Below are 20,000 nucleotides of genomic sequence, written 5' to 3' on the forward strand. Positions count from 1 at the left end.
TCTCTCTCTCCTCTCTCCCCTCTCTCTCTCTCTCTCTCTCTCTCTCTCTCTCTCTCTCTCTCTCTCTCTCTCCAGGCCACAGAGGAGGAGATGCGCCTCCTCCGCTTCCAGAGGAAATTAGATGATGAGAAAGGGGCGGGGCTACTGGGACTGTCTCTACAGGTGAATAAAGGGGCGGGGCTACTGGGACTGTCTCTACAGGTGAATAAATGGTCAGACCTGCCAGACCATCAGGCTCTTTCTTCTCATCTCGTTAGATTTAACATCTTTTTAGGCTGAACATCTTGTTAAAATAACATCTCGTTAGGCTGAACAGCTTGTTATGCATCTCATTATCTCGTTAGGCTGAACAGCTTGTTATGCATCTCATTATGTCGTTAGGCTGAACAGCTCGTTATGCATCTCATTATCTCATTAGGCTGAACAGCTCGTTATGCATCTCATTATCTCATTAGGCTGAACAGCTCGTTATGCATCTCATTATCTCGTTAGGCCGACTCAGTATCTCAGAGTGTTTTTCATTTTGATGTTCGCTCTAGTTTTGTCTCGAAGACGCTCACGTTCAGCTGAAACTCATCTGTTTCTTCTTCTGTGGATGCAGTTTGAGTTTCTCTCATCCTGACTACCCAGTTCTCAGAGGTGAAACGCATCACTTCCTGTGCGGCTGTTTAGAACAGACAGTGGAGAAGCTTCATGAACTGGATATTGGTTGGATCACTGTGGAGTCAGAGAGAGAGAGGAGCAGGACAGGAATATAAAGGATTATTCATTTCAGTGAGAATGTTTTTTCTGACATGGCTCCCCTCCCTCCTGTTCATTAGCATCATCCTGTTTGTCTGATGTCACTTCCTGTTTGTCCTGTGTCTCCAGGCAACCATGGAGGCTCTGCTGGCGCTCGGTCTCCACAAACAAGCTGAACAGCTTTACAGAGACTTCAGAGTTCCTGACAAAAGGTGTGTGTGTGTGTGTGTGTGTTTGTTGCCAATCTGAAACAGTTTTGTCTGTCTCTCTTGGTATTGGTGGCTGAAGCTACCTGTCCGTCTCTCTGCCTGTCTGTCTCTCTGCCTGTCTGTCTCTCTACCTGTCTGTCTCTCTACCTGTCTGTCTCTCTGCCTGTCTGTCTCTCTGCCTGTCCGTCTCTCTGCCTGTCCGTCTCTCTACCTGTCTGTCTCTCTGCCTGTCTGTCTCTCTACCTGTCCGTCTCTCTACCTGTCCGTCTCTCTACCTGTCCGTCTCTCTGCCTGTCTGTCTCTCTGCCTGTCTGTCTCTCTACCTGTCTGTCTCTCTGCCTGTCTGTCTCTCTACCTGTCCGTCTCTCTACCTGTCCGTCTCTCTACCTGTCCGTCTCTCTGCCTGTCCGTCTCTCTGCCTGTCTGTCTCTCTACCTGTCTGTCTCTCTGCCTGTCCATCTCTCTACCTGTCTGTCTCTCTGCCTGTCTGTCTCTCTAGGTATTGGTGGTTGAAGTTGAAGTCTCTGGCAGAGAAAGAGGAGTGGGAGGAGCTAGAGAAGTTCTCCAAAAGCAAGAAGTCTCCTATTGGCTACCTGGTAGGAAGTTCTCTCCTATTGGCTAGGTTACGTAGGTAACCACGGTTATGTGACCAGATTGGATCACTCCGCGGCGGAGGGATACGCTCAAGGCAAGGATTTTACAATTCACTACTGTGCACACCTGTGTGTATGTTGTGTGGCTGGCCGACCATATAAAGGCCCCTCCCACACATACACACCTGCTGTAAACATTTTCGAGGCACCTCGAACACCACAGGATTGGATTTGGACCCCAAATCTGGTCACATAACCGTGGTTACCTACGTAACCTGCGTTAGGGTTTGGGTTAATTGGATCACTCCAATGTTTGGTATATCGGTACCAGATTCATCCGGTGGTTGAGATTAGGAAGCAGCCACAGCCCACAGCAGAGGGCTGAACTGTTCAGGGCCTGAACCAACAGCAGACAGGCTTTCACCTGATAGAAGCTAGCAAAGGTGCTAGATGAGGCCCAGCTAGCACACTTGGGCTTTAACAAACCCTCCGAAAACAGAAGCCCCTATGATCTTTCCCTGTTCCTCCCTTTACTTCTCCCATTTATATTTTGAACATTGGCAAAATGGAGTCAGTGTGCAAGTGAGACTTGACAGGATTGGTTAAACTTGGGTGGCAACATCAAAATCAAGGGCCAGAATGGCTCGTGCAGATAAACATGACGTTGTTCAGTCAATACTCTCTTTAGACCCCCCCACCTGAAAAAATCAGGTATTGACACTGAATGTGAGAACGGTTTCGGTTAGTCCGAGCAGGGTGCAGCAGAACCGGACCGGACAACTTTTTGTTACGTGACGTAAGGTGAAACACTCGTTACGTTACGTAACATTACCATCGTTAATATGAAAGAGATGGAGGTAAGTGTTGTGAGACATTCTCAAATTTTCTATCCAGTCTGTTTCCTCAACATTGCGGTTGTTCCACCAGTTCTGCGGTCTTCAGCGCAAATGTTGCTGTTAAAACTATCAGGTCCATGCGGTGAAAAAAGAGAATGTGACGCCGCTGTCAGTGACGGTTTATTAAGACCTTATGGATAAATTGACGCCTCTGGTTACTGGTGTCAAGTAAACCAAAAATACAGGCAATGGTAGCCGCCATATTGATCTGAAGTAAACGTTACTATGGTTACAGACATTATTTACAGCCATCCCGAGATCATAGGAGTGAAGTGACTCCCGTACACAGTACATACGCAGTAATGTTACTCTGGTCTGCTCCAGTGTGTACCATTCACTCAATTTGGTTGTCACTAATGTCACTAACAAATTCTGGAAGTGTGTACGTAGCCTTAGTGACATTCAGTTATAAAAGCAGCCGGCCAGACAGAGGTGGGTAGACGGATAAATAGCCGGCAGCCGGCGCTTGGGGAACCCCCTGCAGACAGTACATTGCAGGACTCTGGATCCAGATTGCTCTTTGCACACCAAGAGCTGAATGCTTGCCAGCACAATTTATAATCTGCATTAGTAGATGTAGCCCTGGCCCCCTGCAGAGTAGCTATCATCCCCTCCTGAGGGCCTAGCTCTGACCAGTCGAGGAGGCTTCCAGTGACCACTGGCTGACCTGGGACTGCGTGGCTAAATGTGCCTCCTCGGAGGAGGAGGCACATTCAAGGTCAAGATAATTCAAGACTGTTAGACCGGTGACTGCTGCAAGGACTGCATCTAGGCACTTTGTGAAGGTCCGCGGTGCTGGAGAGAGCCCAAAGGAAGAACCATGAACTTGTACGCATCCCCTTCGAAGGCAAACCGGAGGAATTTCCAACAGGTTGGATGGATGGGAACCTGGAAATATGTGTCCTTTAGATGGAGCGACGTGAACCAGAGGCCTTCTGCCGCCTTCGGCCTTCTGCTCGCTGCCCCCCTCAGAGGGCTCACTCCACTGAGTCAGCGTCATCCCGGAGGACGAGCCCATCGCTGGCCACCACCGAGAAAGCATCCTCATCTCCAAGAGGAGCGTACTCCTGCTGACGCCAGCTCTGCTCCCTCACTGCCCCAGACACCGCCAGACCCCGACTCACTACAGTGAGCGGCTGTGGAGCGCGAACCCGTGCTCTTTCTCACTCCGCCCATATTTCGTTTTCTAGGGGGGGGCTCCTGAGCAGCTAGGAGGGCTATTGCAGTGCCAGCGAATCACACCAGAGGCAAAGGACACCTGAGCCACCCAGGACCGCATGGCCTCCAAATGTGCCATGCGAAAACAGGCAACTGTTTGGATGCTTCACTGCCCTCTCCGCGTGGTCCAACACCAGGCAGTGCATGCAGGAAGTATGGGCATCTAGAGGGGGAATGTCCACCCCACTCTTCTCACAACGATACGACATGGTGGGGCAGGCACCGACCATGAAGGGCCCCACGCTCCCGATCTACTGCACCCCATAAGGGAATTACCAGACTTTCTGGAAGGAAACTGACACCAACGGCTTTTCCATTAAGGTCTTACACTTTGACCACTGCAGCCCAAAGCCAACAAGGACACCAGGTGATGGGAATGACCTACTGCCCTATAATTAAGCAACAGTCAGCAAAAACTGCTGCTGTGTACAATACTATGCTGTGTTTCATATAAACCAAGCTATATGTATATATTATATTTACCTCTGATGTTATATATGTTACCACCAACTTACACACCCGCCAGGCCACCAGGTTATGGCAGTGGCCTGCCGCACAGCTGCCGTCGTGCAGCAGCCAAGCCACCAAGTTATGGTAACCCAAGCTGCCACTAGGAACTTCCCCAGAATCCCAAACAAACCTCAGCCCAGCTAGTTATGCTAGCAGAAGCATGCGGCAGTAGCACAGTTAGCTGCTAGCAACTAGTAGATCCTGCCCCTGACTGTCGGAGGTAAAGCGACAGGAAGCAACTCACCTTCCAAGCTCATTCACCGACCTTGAACCTGAACGTTCTGCAGAGAAAATGAAGCGCGAGTGCATGTGTGTGGGAGGGGCCTGTATTGTGTGTGGGAGGGGCCTGTATCGGGTGTAGGAGGGGCCTGTATCGGGGTGGGAGGGGCCTGTATCGGGTGTGGAAGGGACCTGTCCCGGGAGGGGCCTGTATCGGGTGTAGGAGGGGCCTGTATCTGGGGTGGGAGGGGCCTGTATCTGGTGTAGGAGGGGCCTGTCCTGGGAGAGGCCTGTATCGGGTGTAGGAGGGGCCTGTATCTGGGGTGGGAGGGGCCTGTATCTGGTGTAGGAGGGGCCTGTATCGGGGGTGGGAGGGGCCTGTATCTGGGGTGGGAGGGGCCTGTATCGGGGGTGGGAGGGGCCTGTATGCGCCCGGTAGTGACACGTCAGATCCTTGCCTGGAGCGTATCCCTCCGCCGCGGAGTGATATCAAACACTGGAGTGATCCAACTGAAGGAAACATCATTTTAGTATTATGGAGTATTATGGGATGGAGCTTGTTCTGATAATGAACAGGACGATTTTTATTAGATTATATACTTGATTTAAATATTTAATCATTTTAACTTAATAATAATTTAGATATTAAACAGACAAGTGATTTAGATAATAAATATTATTTTCCTCCTCAGCCCTTTGTTGAAGTCTGTGTGAAGCGTCATAATAAATACGAAGCCAAGAAGTACGTTTCCAAGGTAACGCCGGAGCAGAAGGTCAAGGCTCACCTGGCCATCGGGTAAAAAATACTTTCATTTAAAAGAATTCACAAAGTGATCAGTGTTTCTACAATAAGATCAATGACAATCAATACAACTGTTCTCCTCTCCTCTCCTCCTCTCTTCCTCTCCTCTCCTCCTTTCTTCCTCTCCTCTCCTCCTCTCCCCTCTCCTCTCCTCCTCTCACTCTCGCCTCCTCTCCTCTCCTCTCGTCCTCTCCTCATCTCCTCTCCTCCTCCTCCTCTCCTCTCTTCTTCCTCTCTTCTTCCTCTCCTCCTCAGTGATCTAGAAGGAGCAGCAGATGCAGCGATAGAAAGGAGGAGTGAAGGAGAAATGGGGGCGGTCCTTTCCCGTTGCTCCGCCTCCGACCGCCTTCTGATTGACAAGCTGAACCGGGCCAGAGCCGCCGCTGCCAAGAAGTGATCAGACCCCCCACACACACACATATACACACACACACACACACACACACACACCCGGCTAAAAAGTGATCCTCCATCCAAACTCTATTAAATCAAAGAGCAGCCTGGACGCTGCCAGAAAGTGAGCAACACTCTTCATTACCTGTCAACAAGGCCTGCTGTGCATTATGGGAGTCCTGAGAGGTGGGGGGTGTGTGTTTAACCAATCGGATCGCTCGGTGTAAACTAGTTGTAGTACAGTAGGAGCGACAAGGTGACGCTGGTTTCTTCTTCATGTGCTTTAATATCAGTTTGTTATAAACGTCACTGTCACAGGAAACATTGATCCATCTGATAATAAATCAATAAATCCATATTTCCTTCTCATGTTATTGATCTGTGATAATAAATCATGATGTGATGATCAGTCTGCTGCTTGATTCTTTTTCAAATTAGAAAGTCAAAAATCATTTAATGTTTTCTATTCAGACAAGATTACTGACTCAGCATATTACAGTACGTTATTAATCATATTAGTATTATTAGTATTAATATTTTCAGCTGCAGTTTGTTTTAACAGAATCATTTATCTTCTGCTGTTTGTTTCTTCTTCCAAGTCTAATTTGTATTGTTGTATTTGTTTTATTTATATTGATTTGTGTTTATTTTCTGTTTCTTCTTTTGCAGTTGATTTGTTTACTTCACTTCTTGTTTCTGTTGTGATTTTATCAAAACTACATTCTTTGTATTTCTAGTCTATACTTTTATTTTCCTGTTAAGCATTGTAACAATGTTTTTAAATAAAGTTTTTATCAATATTATTTCTGTGTTTCGCTGCTCAACAGTTTGATACCGTCTTATTTTAAACTGTATAAATCCTGACTCAGCACAGTTTATGCGCTTCATGTTGTGACTGGGTGCGTTTGGCTGGAGTCAGCCGGTTGGGGGGCGGAGCTGTCACGTGCTCAGCTGAGACAGACAGAACAAGAAAAAGTCCTGAAGAAGAAATTCAGGCTGAAGCAGCTGCTGTGAAATCTGACTGACTGAGTTACTGCAGCAGGTAGGAAACCAGTTCAGCTGTTTACTGCTTTAAAACCAGTAAACTACACAGTCCAGTCCAGCTGCTGCTTTACTGCAGATGGTCTACATTACTGTCTGGTTGTAGTAAACTTTAGTGGTTTTAAGTGTAAACTGTGCACGGCTTCACGGGGTCGAGCACCGATTCGTGCCTCTCTGGTTTTCGTTTTGCCGAACTCCGTTTAAAACTCTGTCAGTTCTTTGCTGCCTTGCTTATCGGCAAACACAAACCTGCCGGAATCTGACTGCAGACTTTACACGGACCGGGACGATCCACCAAACAGCGCTTTAGTTTGATCAGATCAGATCTCAACTTTTGGAAGTCGTTCACAGTGATTTCTCACCGCAGGGTTTCGGTGGAGGAACATTTGGAGTAACAGCAAACCATTTCTAAAAGTTGAGGTTTTATTGAAATAAAGTGCAGCTTGGTGTGTCGGAGGTGAGCCGCAGTGAAGAGCGGCTCCACCTGATGTAGAAAACCTCTTCAGTTACATTTCATACAGTTTGCACTGCCGGCACTAAACTAAGAAACATAAAAACAACAGATTTCTGAATGGACTCTGGTACAGGAAGAGCAGGGAGACAGCGGTGATAACAGAATAGATTAATCATTAAAGAACAGTTTAGTGATTAACAGACAGAGAGACAGAGGCCCAATCCCAGCGTCCCCCTACAGACTGACCCCTGACCCCTGAGCCTCACGGTCTTAACTGACGTCACCTGTGAGCAGCTGTAGAGCCTGAGGGCTCACGAGGGCTCCAAATGGTTTAGGAGGAATGGGACAGCACTTTGTGGCATCACGTGTTGCCTTGATGACGTCAGACGTTACTATCGCCCCTCAGTTAATCAATTTGTAATTTACTCTTTGTTTGCGCTTTTGTCTAAACAGCATTATTAAGCTAAAATGAAAAAAGTGTTGATGAATAATGTTAAATAACCCTAGGTATATGTTTTGTAACATTGCAAAGTTTATACTGTGCTAATGGATATAGAAAATACTCTTCATTCTACTAGAGGTTAACCTGCACTACATCATTACAATATGTAAAATATGTAAAAAAAAAAAAAAAAAAAAAGAAACAGTAGGAGGTACGTTGAAAACAAAAGGTACTTTTAATAAAGCTTAATGAGCACAAATAAGCACATAAAGGCTTTATTACATGCTGCTTATATTAGCAGCATCTAACATCTTTCTTAAACGTTTAGGAAAACTTAACTTTCTTTTTTCTCAAATGAGCTGTTTATCCTGTTATAATGTTGCAATGTTTTCTCTTTTAACTGTATCTTGCATGTAGTTTGATCCGTTCATTCCTGTTTCTCTCTAAGTTCTTGTTCATTGTTTTTTTGTGGTTATTTTTCCTTAATTATGTTTTTTTTTCTTTTGTATCGGGTGTATTGGCAGAAATTTTTCACATACATGAATATTAACGTCACAAACGCTATGAACTGTGGGTAATTCCCTCAAGCAAAGTCTACAGAAATGCGGACTTGATGAAAGTCTGCATAAAGGGCTCATAAAGTCCGCCAGTGAGCCCTCGCACCGATTCCACAGCGGGACGTCCTGAACCCTCGCGGACTGTCGGGAACACGCGTCAAAGTCCGTGAGTCTGTGAGTGCGGACGCTGGGATTGGGCCACACAGTTTACCACCTTTTAGGGTGACAGTAATTTGTCTCTCTCTCTCTCTCTCTCTCTCTCTCTCTCTTTCTCTCTGTCTCTCTCTGTCTCTCTGTGTCTCTCGCTCTCTGTCTCTCGCTCTCTGTCTCTCTCTCTGTCTCTCTGTGTCTCTCTGTCTCTCTGTCTCTCTCTCTGTCTCTCTCTGTCTCTCTCTGTGTCTCTCTGTCTCTCTGTCTCTCTCTCTCTGTGTCTCTCTGTCTGTCTCTCTCTCTCTCTCTCTCTCTGTCTCTCTCTCTGTCTCGCTCTCTGTCTCTCTCTGTGTGTCTCTCTGTCTCTCTCTGTCTCTCTCTCTCTGTCTCTCTCTCTGTCTCTCTCTCTCTGTCTCTCTGTCTCTCTCTCTGTGTCTCTCTGTGTCTCTCTCTGTCTCTCTCTCTCTGTCTCTCTCTGTGTGTCTCTCTGTCTCTCTCTGTCTCTGTCTCTCTCTCTCTCTCTGTGTCTCTCTCTGTCTCTCTCTCTCTGTCTCTCTCTGTGTGTCTCTCTGTCTCTCTCTGTCTCTCTCTGTGTCTCTCTCTGTCTCTCTCTCTCTCTGTCTCTCTCTGTCTCTGTCTCTCTCTCTCTCTCTGTGTCTCTCTCTGTCTCTCTCTCTCTCTGTCTCTCTCTGTGTGTCTCTCTGTCTCTCTCTGTCTCTCTCTGTGTCTCTCTCTGTCTCTCTGTCTCTCTCTCTCTGTGTCTCTCTGTCTCTGTCTCTCTCTCTCTCTCTGTCTCTCTCTCTGTCTCTCTCTCTGTGTCTCTCTGTCTCTCTCTCTGTCTCTCTCTGTCTCTCTCTCTGTCTCTCTCTCTCTGTCTCTCTGTCTCTCTCTCTCTGTGTCTCTCTGTCTCTGTCTCTCTCTCTCTCTCTGTCTCTCTCTCTGTCTCTCTCTCTGTGTCTCTCTGTCTCTCTCTGTCTCTCTCTTTCTGTCTCTCTCTCTCTCTCTGTCTCTCTCTGTCTCTCTCTCTGTCTCTCTCTCTCAGTCTCTCTACCAGTTGATGATGTCATCAGTGAGGGTGGAGTGTGTGGTGAAGGAGAGCTGTCTGATTGGTGAAGGGCCGGTGTGGGAGGAGTCAGAACAGACTCTCCTATTCGTCGATATCGCCGGGCAGAAAATCCACCGCTGGAACTCGGCGACCAATCACATCCAGTCGATGGAGACAGGTCAGCCAATGGGGAGGGAGGAAGAGAGCCAGCCAATCAGGATGCAGGAAAGGATGAGTTTTTATTGGTTGGTGTGAAAACACCAGAGCAGTTTGAATCTGTAAAACTTTATTCACTTATTATACTGAATACAACTTCATTATATTATATTATATGCAGTATTAACTTTATAACTGTATTATATAGTTAATAATGATGCGAAGCTAGTTCAGGCAGACAACTGGAGTCACGTGACACTCGATCGGCTCAATCGGCTGCCTCGATCAGAGAAAGACCCCGATGTTCGCCGTCCTCGTCGTAGCTCTCGCCTCGCCAGGAAGCAGTTAGCCGACCGGTCGATGGCTCCTGTTGAAGCGCTCTACGCCCGCGGTATCTCTGCTCCACCCGGCTTGAACCATGAGGAGCTTTTCGAGTTCTTCACGGACCGTGAAGGCTCCGACATCGCCGACGCCGAGACCGACAACGCGCAAGTGTCGCCGAAAGGCAAAGCTCCAGCCAAGAAGCGCTCAGCCAACCGGCCGGTCCCGACAGCCGGACGGGCTAAACCTTCCGAGCCCAGCGCTTCCCCCGCTGGGACGTCCGTCCTGTCCGCCCTCGTCCACATTAAATCCGCCATCGGGAACATGAACACCAGGATAAGCGCGACCTTCGACCCGTCGACGTTCCTGTCTCCTGCTGCCGCTATCCCAGATAATCTAAGGAATCCAATTCTAGCAGCTATCTGACTTTCAAGCATTATTTAAAAAAAATAAAAATAAAAATCATATTCAATCATGCAAGCGTAATCATGCATTAAAAGTTCATTAATCATCCATGCGCTTGTCTTGACAGGACATGATGTTGACCTGGTGAAGATTTTGTTATGTGGCCCTGAATCCGCTGATAAGAGATTTGTAGACTGCGGGGACTTTTCAGTGATCCTCAAAGATAGCGACCCTAGACTCTCCAAGTCTCTGACCTGCACAGAATTTGTCGTAGCTTTCGCGGTCTTCAGAGATACAATCTGCGAAGTGTATCCTCAGCATAGGGAGGAATTGGATATCTACCTGTCTATAATTTCCTATTTTGGCTCTATCATACGGAGGCTCTCTATTTTACGAGTACCACAAGTCATTCTCTGCTAAGACCGCTATGCACATCCAGAAATTCAATCAGGAATTAGATTGGTCTGTCGTAGACCTGTCCCTGATCAGCAGACATTTTACTGGACATAAGACCTTGTCATGCTCCATCTGCGGATCCTGTCCCACACTGCCTCCTTGTGTCCAAGAACTGCACTGCAAGAGTTGTCCACCCCAAAAATCCAGTCTCAGCCTAGACCCACGCTTCAGGGCAATGCTAGTCAGCAACCCAAAAGACAGGTACCATATCTTCCCAGTCACAAAGCCCCTATCTGCATTAATTTCAATGAGAATGTCTGTACATCTCCCAACTGTAAAGTTTTGCTCGTGTGCAGCTGGTGCGCAGACAGCCACCCACGCTCCGTCTGTCTCGTCCTGCAAAATCAGCGAATAAACATGCATCATCCATCGACTCCAGTGAACGTTCCTGCTCTCTCCAAAGTCCTCAAAAAGCACCCCAACAGATGTTTTGTCAATTATCTTCTCACTGGCCTGGTCCAAGGGTTCTCCAAGGTTTATGGTGGCTCCCAAAAGTTACCCACGTTTGCCGGAACCTGCAGTCCACCCTTAAAGAGCCTGAGGTAGAGCTTCTCAAAAAAGAAGTCAGCATAGGATACACGATTGGCCCGTTTTTCAAGTCACCCTTCTCGATTTTCAGGGTCAGTCCCATAGGTGTCGCAACACGGAAATATTCAGGGAAAAAGGGTTAATAATTGATCTTCCAGCTCCATACAATAGTTCAGTTCCAAGCATCAATAGCTTAATTCCAACTGATCCATTTCCCCTCTTTTACGCCTCAGTAGATAATGCTATCCAAATGCTCAAAGCAGCAGGAGGAGGTGCGTGGTTAGGGAAAACGGACATAACGGACGCCTTCAAAGTGATGCCGCTCCACCCCTCTCAGTGGCATCTCTTTGGTGTTAAGTGGCGGTCAAAATTCTTAACTTTTGGATATCGCGGTAGCCCTCGCATCTTTGATTCGTTGTCAGAAGCTTTATGTTGGATTCTGTGCAATGTGTGCAGGCTGCCTTTCGTTCTCCATCTTTTAGACGATTTTCTGGTAGTTGACTTTCCTTATTCTCCCCCGGCTCGTTGCATGTCCTCTCTTAAAAGCATGTTTTCGCTATTGGGAGTTCCATTATCAGAAGAGAAAATGAAATGAGAAAATGTTAGGCCCAACTACTCGTCTGGAATTTTTAGGGATCACCCTAGACAGCATTCGCATGCAGGCATCCCTGCCAGATGACCCGTATTAGAGTAGCTCTCCGATCCTTTTCCTTTACGCGACCTTCTTTCCCTTCTGGGCCATCTCAGTTTCGCCATGCGCATCATCCCTCACGGCTGTTCGTTCGTGTCCCGTCTGTTAGACACGGCCAATTCTGTGGCCGATTTGAACGAATCGGTAGTGTTGGACGAGGGCTGTCGGTCAGATCTTTGTTTCTGGGCCCTGGTGTGTGAGAAGTGGAATGGCATTTCCTTCTTTTATAACGACTTTGCAGAGTCTTCAAGATCCCCTAAGTTTTTCACAGATGCAGAACTGTTGGGTTTGGGGGTTCTATAATAATGAATGGTTTTCAGCCGCTTGGCCAATCGAGATGCAATCTCTCAGTGCTTTATTTGAACTGTACCCCATCGTCATATCAGGTCTACTATGCGGTAGCAAGTGGTCCAGGAAGCAGATTAAGTATTCTGCGATAATGCAGCCACAGTGGAGATCATTAATAAAGGTCGCTCTTCCGTGCCTATTATTAACAGTCTCATGCGACGTCTAACATGGACATGTATAATTGGAGAACTACTGGAGAACCCCTCAGTCCGCTTGCTTCTTAACGGTCTTAAAAAGGCACAACCTTCATGCAATGATAAAAGACGACCCCTCACTATTTCACTGGAGCACAATATGGTCTCTAGGTTAAGGCAGGGCCGTTTCTCTGAGTACATAGATAAAATGTTAGAGGCAGTCCTTCTCGTGGCTTTCTATGGGTTTCTACGGTGTGGTGAATTCACAACCCGATCTTCCACTTTCAATCCTCAGCATGACCTCACACTTTCCGATCTGATTGTAGAAGAGCACATGTACACGGCCTTTCTAAAGCATTCTAAAACGGACAGATCTTGCTAAGACACGCCTAACACTGCCTTTTGTCCCTTCTCTTCCACGGCGAGTTACTTGTAACGCCGGCCCCCTACTCACCCATCTCTCCCGCTGCGCATCATCGATGGCCGCAAACCCCTGACGAGGTCCTGGTTCTCGGGACCTCTGCTCCAGCCGTGGTCTATCTCCAGATCGCTATACGGCTCACTCGCTCCGGATCGGCGCCGCCACTACAGGCGCTCTCAGCATGCCGACTGCTACGCTCAAATCCGTGGGCTGATGGTCTTCAGCAGCTTATCAGCGTTATATAAGATTTTATAAGAATGAGATTTTGTCTGCTCAAAAGCGTATGAGTGATTAAAGTGAATAAATGATTAAGTGAATAAATGATTAAGTGAATCAGGTGGATCGTATCCCTCTAGAAGCTGCCATTAGAGGCTCGGCTGCGCTCATTAGGTTCACTGGTTCACTAGATAGAGTATTCTCCTCCATGGTCGTGGCGCCTGACGGGGGAACGGCCACACGGCGGCCGGGTGGCGCCTGACGGGGGAACGGCCACACGGCGGCCGGGTGGCGCCTGACGGGGGAACGGCCACGCGGCGGCCGGGTGGCGCCTGACGGGGGAACGGCCACGCGGCGGCCGGGTGGCGCCTGACGGGGGAACGGCCATACAGCGGCCGGGTGGCGCCTGACGGGTGGCGCCTGACGGGTGGCGCCTGACGGGTGGCGCCTGACGGGGGAACGGCCACACGGCGGCCGGGTGGCGCCTGACGGGGGAACGGCCATACAGCGGCCGGGTGGCGCCTGACGGGTGGCGCCTGACGGGTGGCGCCTGACGGGGGAACGGCCACACGGCGGCTGGGTGGCGCCTGACGGGTGGCGCCTGACGGGTGGCGCCTGACGGGTGGCGCCTGACGGGGGAACGGCCACACGGCGGCCGGGTGGTGCCTGACGGGTGGCGCCTGACGGGTGGCGCCTGACGGGGGAACGGCCACACGGCGGCCGGGTGGCGCCTGACGGGTGGCGCCTGACGGGTGGCGCCTGACGGGGGAACGGCCACGCGGCGGCTGGTGCCCGGCCCGCTCATCGAAGGTTCCACATAACGTTAGAATGACCTTGCTTGATCCTAAGATGCCTAGCTTGTGTTTGGGATATCGGCCAGGCCACATGGTGGGTGGAGTTATATTATACAGGCCACATGGTGGGTGGAGTTATATTATACAGGCCACATGGTGGGTGGAGTTATATTATACAGGCCACATGGTGGGTGGAGTTATATTATACAGGCCACATGGTGGGTGGAGTTATATTATACAGGCCACATGGTGGGTGGAGTTATATTATACAGCTGGTGTCTGGCTCTGGGGGGAAGTTCCCTATCATCACTTCCTGCTCTGGTGCGGCGTGCTGAGGTGAACGCTGCAGGGAGACGGGATCAGAGCCTCGACGCCATATTGAGCTCTGTATCTATCTATCTGTCTGTCTGTCTGTCTGTCTGTCTGTCTATCTAACTGTCTGTATCTATCTGTCTATCTATCTATCTATCTATCTGTCTGTCTGTCTGTCTGTCTGTCTATCTAACTGTCTGTCTGTCTAACTGTCTGTCTAACTGTCTGTCTGTCTAACTGTCTGTCTGTCTGTCTGTCTGTCTGTCTGTCTAACTGTCTGTCTGTCTGTCTGTCTGTCTGTCTGTCTAACTGTCTGTCTGTCTGTCTGTCTGTCTGTCTGTCTGTCTGTCTGTCTAACTGTCTGTCTGTCTGTCTGTCTAACTGTCTGTCTGTCTGTCTAACTGTCTGTCTGTCTGTCTGTCTGTCTGTCTGTCTGTATGCATTCATTCTCAATAAATTGATACGTGAGTTGGAGTTCAGCTGACTGAACTTCATTAACTTTGACTTTATTCACTTTGATAATCTATAATCAGCTGATTATTGATCAGAATATTACAGCGCTCATTCTGATGGCAACACACATAACCTCACTCTTATGAACCTGTCTGTCTCTCTCTCCACCTGTCTGTCTCTCCACCTGTCTGTCTCTCCACCTGCCTCTCTCTCTCTCCTCCTGTCTCTCTCTCCTCCTGTCTCTCCACCTGTCTGTCTCTCCTCCTGTCTCTCTCTCCTCCTCTCTCTCTCCTCCTGTCTCTCCACCTGTCTCTCTCTCCTCCTGTCTCTCTCTCCTCCTCTCTCTCTCCTCCTGTCTCTCCTCCTGTCTCTCTCTCCTCCTCTCTCTCTCCTCCTGTCTCTCCACCTGTCTCTCTCTCCTCCTGTCTCTCCTCCTGTCTCTCCACCTGTCTCTCTCTCCTCCTGTCTCTCCACCTGTCTCTCCTCCTGTCTCTCCTCCTGTCTCTCCACCTGTCTGTCTCTCCTCCTGTCTCTCTCGCCTCCTCTCTCTCTCCTCCTGTCTCTCTCCACCTGTCTCTCTCTCCTCCTGTCTCTCTCTCCTCCTGTCTCTCTCTCCTCCTGTCTCTCCACCTGTCTCTCTCTCCTCCTGTCTCTCTCTCCTCCTGTCTCTCTCCACCTGTCTCTCTCTCCTCCTGTCTCTCTCTCCTCCTCTCTCTCTCCTCCTGTCTCTCCTCCTGTCTCTCTCTCCTCCTGTCTCTCTCTCCTCCTGTCTCTCCACCTGTCTCTCTCTCCTCCTGTCTCTCTCTCCTCCTCTCTCTCTCCTCCTGTCTCTCCTCCTGTCTCTCTCTCCTCCTCTCTCTCTCCTCCTGTCTCTCCACCTGTCTCTCTCTCCTCCTGTCTCTCCTCCTGTCTCTCCTCCTGTCTCTCCACCTGTCTCTCTCTCCTCCTGTCTCTCCACCTGTCTCTCCTCCTGTCTCTCCTCCTGTCTCTCCACCTGTCTGTCTCTCCTCCTGTCTCTCTCTCCTCCTCTCTCTCTCCTCCTGTCTCTCTCCACCTGTCTCTCTCTCCTCCTGTCTCTCTCTCCTCCTCTCTCTCTCCTCCTGTCTCTCCACCTGTCTCTCTCTCCTCCTGTCTCTCCACCTGTCTCTCTCTCCTCCTGTCTCTCTCCACCTGTCTCTCTCTCCTCTCTCTCTCTCCTCCTGTCTCTCCACCTGTCTCTCTCTCCTCCTGTCTCTCTCCACCTGTCTCTCTCTCCTCTCTCTCTCTCCTCCTGTCTCTCCACCTGTCTCTCTCTCCTCTCTCTCTCTCCTCCTGTCTCTCCACCTGTCTCTCTCTCCACCTGTCTCTCCACCTGTCTCTCTCTCCTCCTGTCTCTCTCTCCACCTGTCTGTCTCTCAGGTCACATGGTAGGGTTTGCGGTTCCTCGGAGGTCAGGTGGTTACGTGGCGGCGGCGGGCCGCAGCGTGGTGGCTGTTGATTGGTCGACTCAGACGACGAAGAAGCTGCTGGAAGTCGACGAGGAAAAACCAAACAACAGGCTGAACGACGGGAAGGTCGATCCGATTGGACGCCTGCTGGCTGGTCTGTCTGTCTGCCTGTCTGCCTGTCTGTCTGTCTGTCTGCCTGCCTGCCTGCCTGTCTGCCTGCCTGCCTGTCTGTCTGTCTGTCTGTCTGCCTGCCTGCTTGCCTGCCTGCCTGTCTGTCTGTCTGCCTGCCTGCCTGCCTGCCTGTCTGTCTGCCTGCCTGTCTGCCTGCCTGCCTGTCTGTCTGCCTGTCTGTCTGCCTGTCTGCCTGTCTGCCTGCCTGCCTGTCTGTCTGTCTGTCTGCCTGTCTGCCTGTCTGCCTGTCTGTCTGTTTGTAAGATGGTGGTGTAGTGTTGCCGTGGTAACAGCAGTGGGTGTGGTCTGTCTCAGGTTCCATGGCGTTGGAGGAGCGTCCGGCGGTTCTGGAGAGGAAGCAGGGAGCGCTTTACTCTGTGACCTCTGACCTCACTGTGACCCGACACTTCAACCAGGTCTGTCTGTCTGTCTCTCACCTGTCTGTCTGTCTCTCACCTGTCTGTCTGTCTCTCACCTGTCTGTCTGTCTCCTGTCTGTCTGTCTCTGACCTGTCTGTCTGTCTCTCACCTGTCTGTCTGTCTCTCACCTGTCTGTCTGTCTCCTGTCTGTCTGTCTCTGACCTGTCTGTCTGTCTCTCACCTGTCTGTCTGTCTCTCACCTGTCTGTCTGTCTCTCCACCTGTCTGTCTCTGACCTGTCTGTCTGTCTCTCACCTGTCTGTCTCTCACCTGTCTGTCTGTCTCTCACCTGTCTGTCTCTCCACCTGTCTGTCTGTCTCTCACCTGTCTGTCTGTCTCTCACCTGTCTGTCTGTCTGTCTCTGACCTGTCTGTCTGTCTCTCACCTGTCTTGTCTGTCTCTCACCTGTCTGTCTGTCTCCTGTCTGTCTGTCTCTGACCTGTCTGTCTGTCTCTCACCTGTCTGTCTGTCTCTCACCTGTCTGTCTGTCTCCTGTCTGTCTGTCTCTGACCTGTCTGTCTGTCTCTCACCTGTCTGTCTGTCTCTCACCTGTCTGTCTGTCTCTCCACCTGTCTGTCTCTGACCTGTCTGTCTGTCTCTCACCTGTCTGTCTCTCACCTGTCTGTCTGTCTCTCACCTGTCTGTCTCTCCACCTGTCTGTCTGTCTCTCACCTGTCTGTCTGTCTCTCACCTGTCTGTCTGTCTCTCACCTGTCTGTCTGTCTCTCCACCTGTCTGTCTCTCCACCTGTCTGTCTTTCCACCTGTCTGTCTGTCTCTCACCTGTCTGTCTGTCTCTCCACCTGTCTGTCTCTCACCTGTCTGTCTGTCTCTCAACCTGTCTGTCTCTGACCTGTCTGTCTGTCTCTCACCTGTCTGTCTCTCCTCCTGTTTGTCTGTCTCTCACCTGTCTGTCTCTCACCTGTCTGTCTCTCAGGTGGACATCTCTAACGGGTTAGACTGGTCTCCAGATCAGAAGACGTTCTTCTACATCGACAGTCTCTCTCTGACCGTCGACGCCTTCGACTACGACACACACTCTGGACACATGAGTAACACACACACACACACTCTGGACACATGAGTAACACACACACACACACTCTGGACACATGAGTAACACACACACACACACTCTGGACACATGAGTAACACACACACACACACACACACTCTGGACACATGAGTAACACACACACACACACTCTGGACACATGAGTAACACACACACACACACACACACACACTCTGGACACATGAGTAACACACACACACACACACACACACACTCTGGACACATGAGTAACACACACACACACTGTTCTGTTGGAGTTTAATCATCAGTATCTCCTCATGTCAGTTTGTCCACAAAACACACAGACAGTTAGCAGCTCCAGGTGGAGAGACAGACAGACAGGTGGAGAGACAGACAGACAGGTGGAGAGACAGACAGACAGGTGGAGAGACAGACAGACAGGTGGAGAGACAGACAGGCAGGTGGAGAGACAGACAGACAGGTGGAGAGACAGACAGACAGACAGGTGGAGAGACAGACAGACAGGTGGAGAGACAGACAGACAGACAGGTGGAGAGACAGACAGACAGACAGGTGGAGAGACAGACAGACAGACAGGTGGAGAGACAGACAGGCAGGTGGAGAGACAGACAGACAGGTGGAGAGACAGACAGGCAGGTGGAGAGACAGACAGTGTGTGTGTGTGTTGCCTAGGTAACCGTCGTGTGGTGTACCGTATGGAGGAGGGGGAGGGGCTTCCAGACGGGATGACAGTCGACGCTGACGGACGACTCTGGGTGTCGTGTTACAACGCAGGACGAGTCGTCCACATCGACCCAGAGACTGGTCAGTGCACTGCTGTACTGGTCATACTGGGTGTACTGGGTGTACTGGTCATACTGGGTATACTGGGTGTACTGGTCATACTGGGTATACTGGTCATACTGGTCATACTGGGTATACTGGGTGTACTGGGTATACTGGGTGTACTGGTCATACTGGTCGTACTGGGTATGCTGGGTATACTGGGTGTACTGGCCATACTGGGTGTACTGGTCATACTGGGTATACTGGTCATACTGGGTATACTGGTCGTACTGGTCATACTGGGTATACTGGTCATACTGGGTATACTGGGTGTACTGGTCATACTGGGTATACTGGTCGTACTGGTCATACTGGGTATACTGGTCATACTGGGTATACTGGTCGTACTGGTCATACTGGGTATACTGGTCATACTGGGTATACTGGGTGTACTGGCCATACTGGGTGTACTGGCCATACTGGGTGTACTGGTCATACTGGGTATACTGGTCATACTGGGTGTACTGGTCATACTGGGTATACTGGTCATACTGGGTATACTGGTCGTACTGGTCATACTGGGTATACTGGTCATACTGGGTATACTGGGTGTACTGGTCATACTGGGTATACTGGTCATACTGGGTATACTGGGTGTACTGGGTGTACTGGTCATACTGGGTATACTGGTCGTACTGGTCATACTGGGTATACTGGTCATACTGGGTGTACTGGGTATACTGGGTGTACTGGGTATACTGGGTGTACTGGTCATACTGGGTATACTGGTCATACTGGTCATACTGGGTATACTGGGTGTACTGGTCATACTGGGAATACTGGTCATACTGGTCATACTGGGTATACTGGGTGTACTGGTCATACTGGTCATACTGGGTATACTGGTCATACTGGGTGTACTGGTCATACTAGGTATACTGGGTGTACTGGTCATACTGGTCATACTGGGTATACTGGGTGTACTGGGTATACTGGGTGTACTGGTCATACTGGGTATACTGGGTGTACTGGTCATACTGGGTGTACTGGGTGTACTGGTCATACTGGGTATACTGGGTGTACTGGTCATACTGGGCGTACTGGGTATGCTGGGTATACTGGGTGTACTGGTCATACTGGGTATACTGGGTGTACTGGTCATACTGGGTATACTGGGTGTACTGGTCATACTGGGCGTACTGGGTATGCTGGGTATACTGGGTGTACTGGCCATACTGGGTGTACTGGTCATACTGGGTATACTGGTCGTACTGGGTATGCTGGGTATACTGGGTGTACTGGCCATACTGGGTGTACTGGTCATACTGGGTGTACTGGTCATACTGGGTATACTGGTCATACTGGGTATACTGGGTATACTGGTCATACTGGGTATACTGGTCATACTGGGTATACTGGTCATACTGGGTGTACTGGTCATACTGGGTATACTGGTCATACTGGGTGTACTGGTCATACTGGGTGTACTGGTTGTTTCCAGGTGTCAGACTGCAGTCCGTCTCTCTGCCGGTGATGAAGACGACTTCCTGTTGTTTCGGCGGTCCGGACTACAGCGACCTCTTTGTGACCTCTGCCAGTCTGGGTCTGGACCAATCAGAGAGGAGACAGCAACCACTGGCTGGAGACCAGGCCCCGCCC

General features: G+C 49.9%; 2 protein-coding genes across 5 annotated transcripts in view; both read left to right on the plus strand.

Moving 5' to 3' along the window:
- Nucleotides 1–5,990, plus strand: part of vps16 (VPS16 core subunit of CORVET and HOPS complexes) — a 27,942-nt gene extending 21,952 nt beyond the window's left edge. Inside the window, exons 20-24 of the mRNA XM_078291165.1 lie at nt 76–162; nt 871–953; nt 1,450–1,546; nt 5,079–5,182; nt 5,444–5,990. Of these exons, the coding sequence (XP_078147291.1) occupies nt 76–162; nt 871–953; nt 1,450–1,546; nt 5,079–5,182; nt 5,444–5,585 (513 nt within the window). The 3' untranslated portion in view covers nt 5,586–5,990. The remainder of the gene's footprint in view (nt 1–75; nt 163–870; nt 954–1,449; nt 1,547–5,078; nt 5,183–5,443) is intronic.
- Nucleotides 5,991–6,567: 577 nt separating this feature from the next.
- Nucleotides 6,568–20,000, plus strand: part of rgn (regucalcin) — a 14,371-nt gene continuing 938 nt past the window's right edge. For 2 of the 4 annotated variants that reach the window (XM_078291194.1, XM_078291195.1), the window contains exons 1-7: nt 6,568–6,623; nt 9,268–9,448; nt 15,904–16,086; nt 16,419–16,519; nt 17,457–17,571; nt 18,249–18,380; nt 19,843–20,000. The exon at nt 19,843–20,000 is cut by the window's right edge. In XM_078291194.1, the coding sequence (XP_078147320.1) occupies nt 9,283–9,448; nt 15,904–16,086; nt 16,419–16,519; nt 17,457–17,571; nt 18,249–18,380; nt 19,843–20,000 (855 nt within the window). In that variant the 5' untranslated portion in view covers nt 6,568–6,623; nt 9,268–9,282. Of the gene's footprint in view, nt 6,624–9,267; nt 9,449–15,903; nt 16,087–16,418; nt 16,520–17,456; nt 17,572–17,606; nt 18,381–19,842 lie in introns of those variants that run through there. The other 2 variants (XM_078291197.1, XM_078291196.1) reach the window with 2 other exon arrangements.

The sequence above is a fragment of the Centroberyx gerrardi genome, chromosome 21 (genome assembly GCF_048128805.1).
Source record: "Centroberyx gerrardi isolate f3 chromosome 21, fCenGer3.hap1.cur.20231027, whole genome shotgun sequence".
Classification (NCBI taxonomy): Eukaryota; Metazoa; Chordata; class Actinopteri; order Beryciformes; family Berycidae; genus Centroberyx; species Centroberyx gerrardi.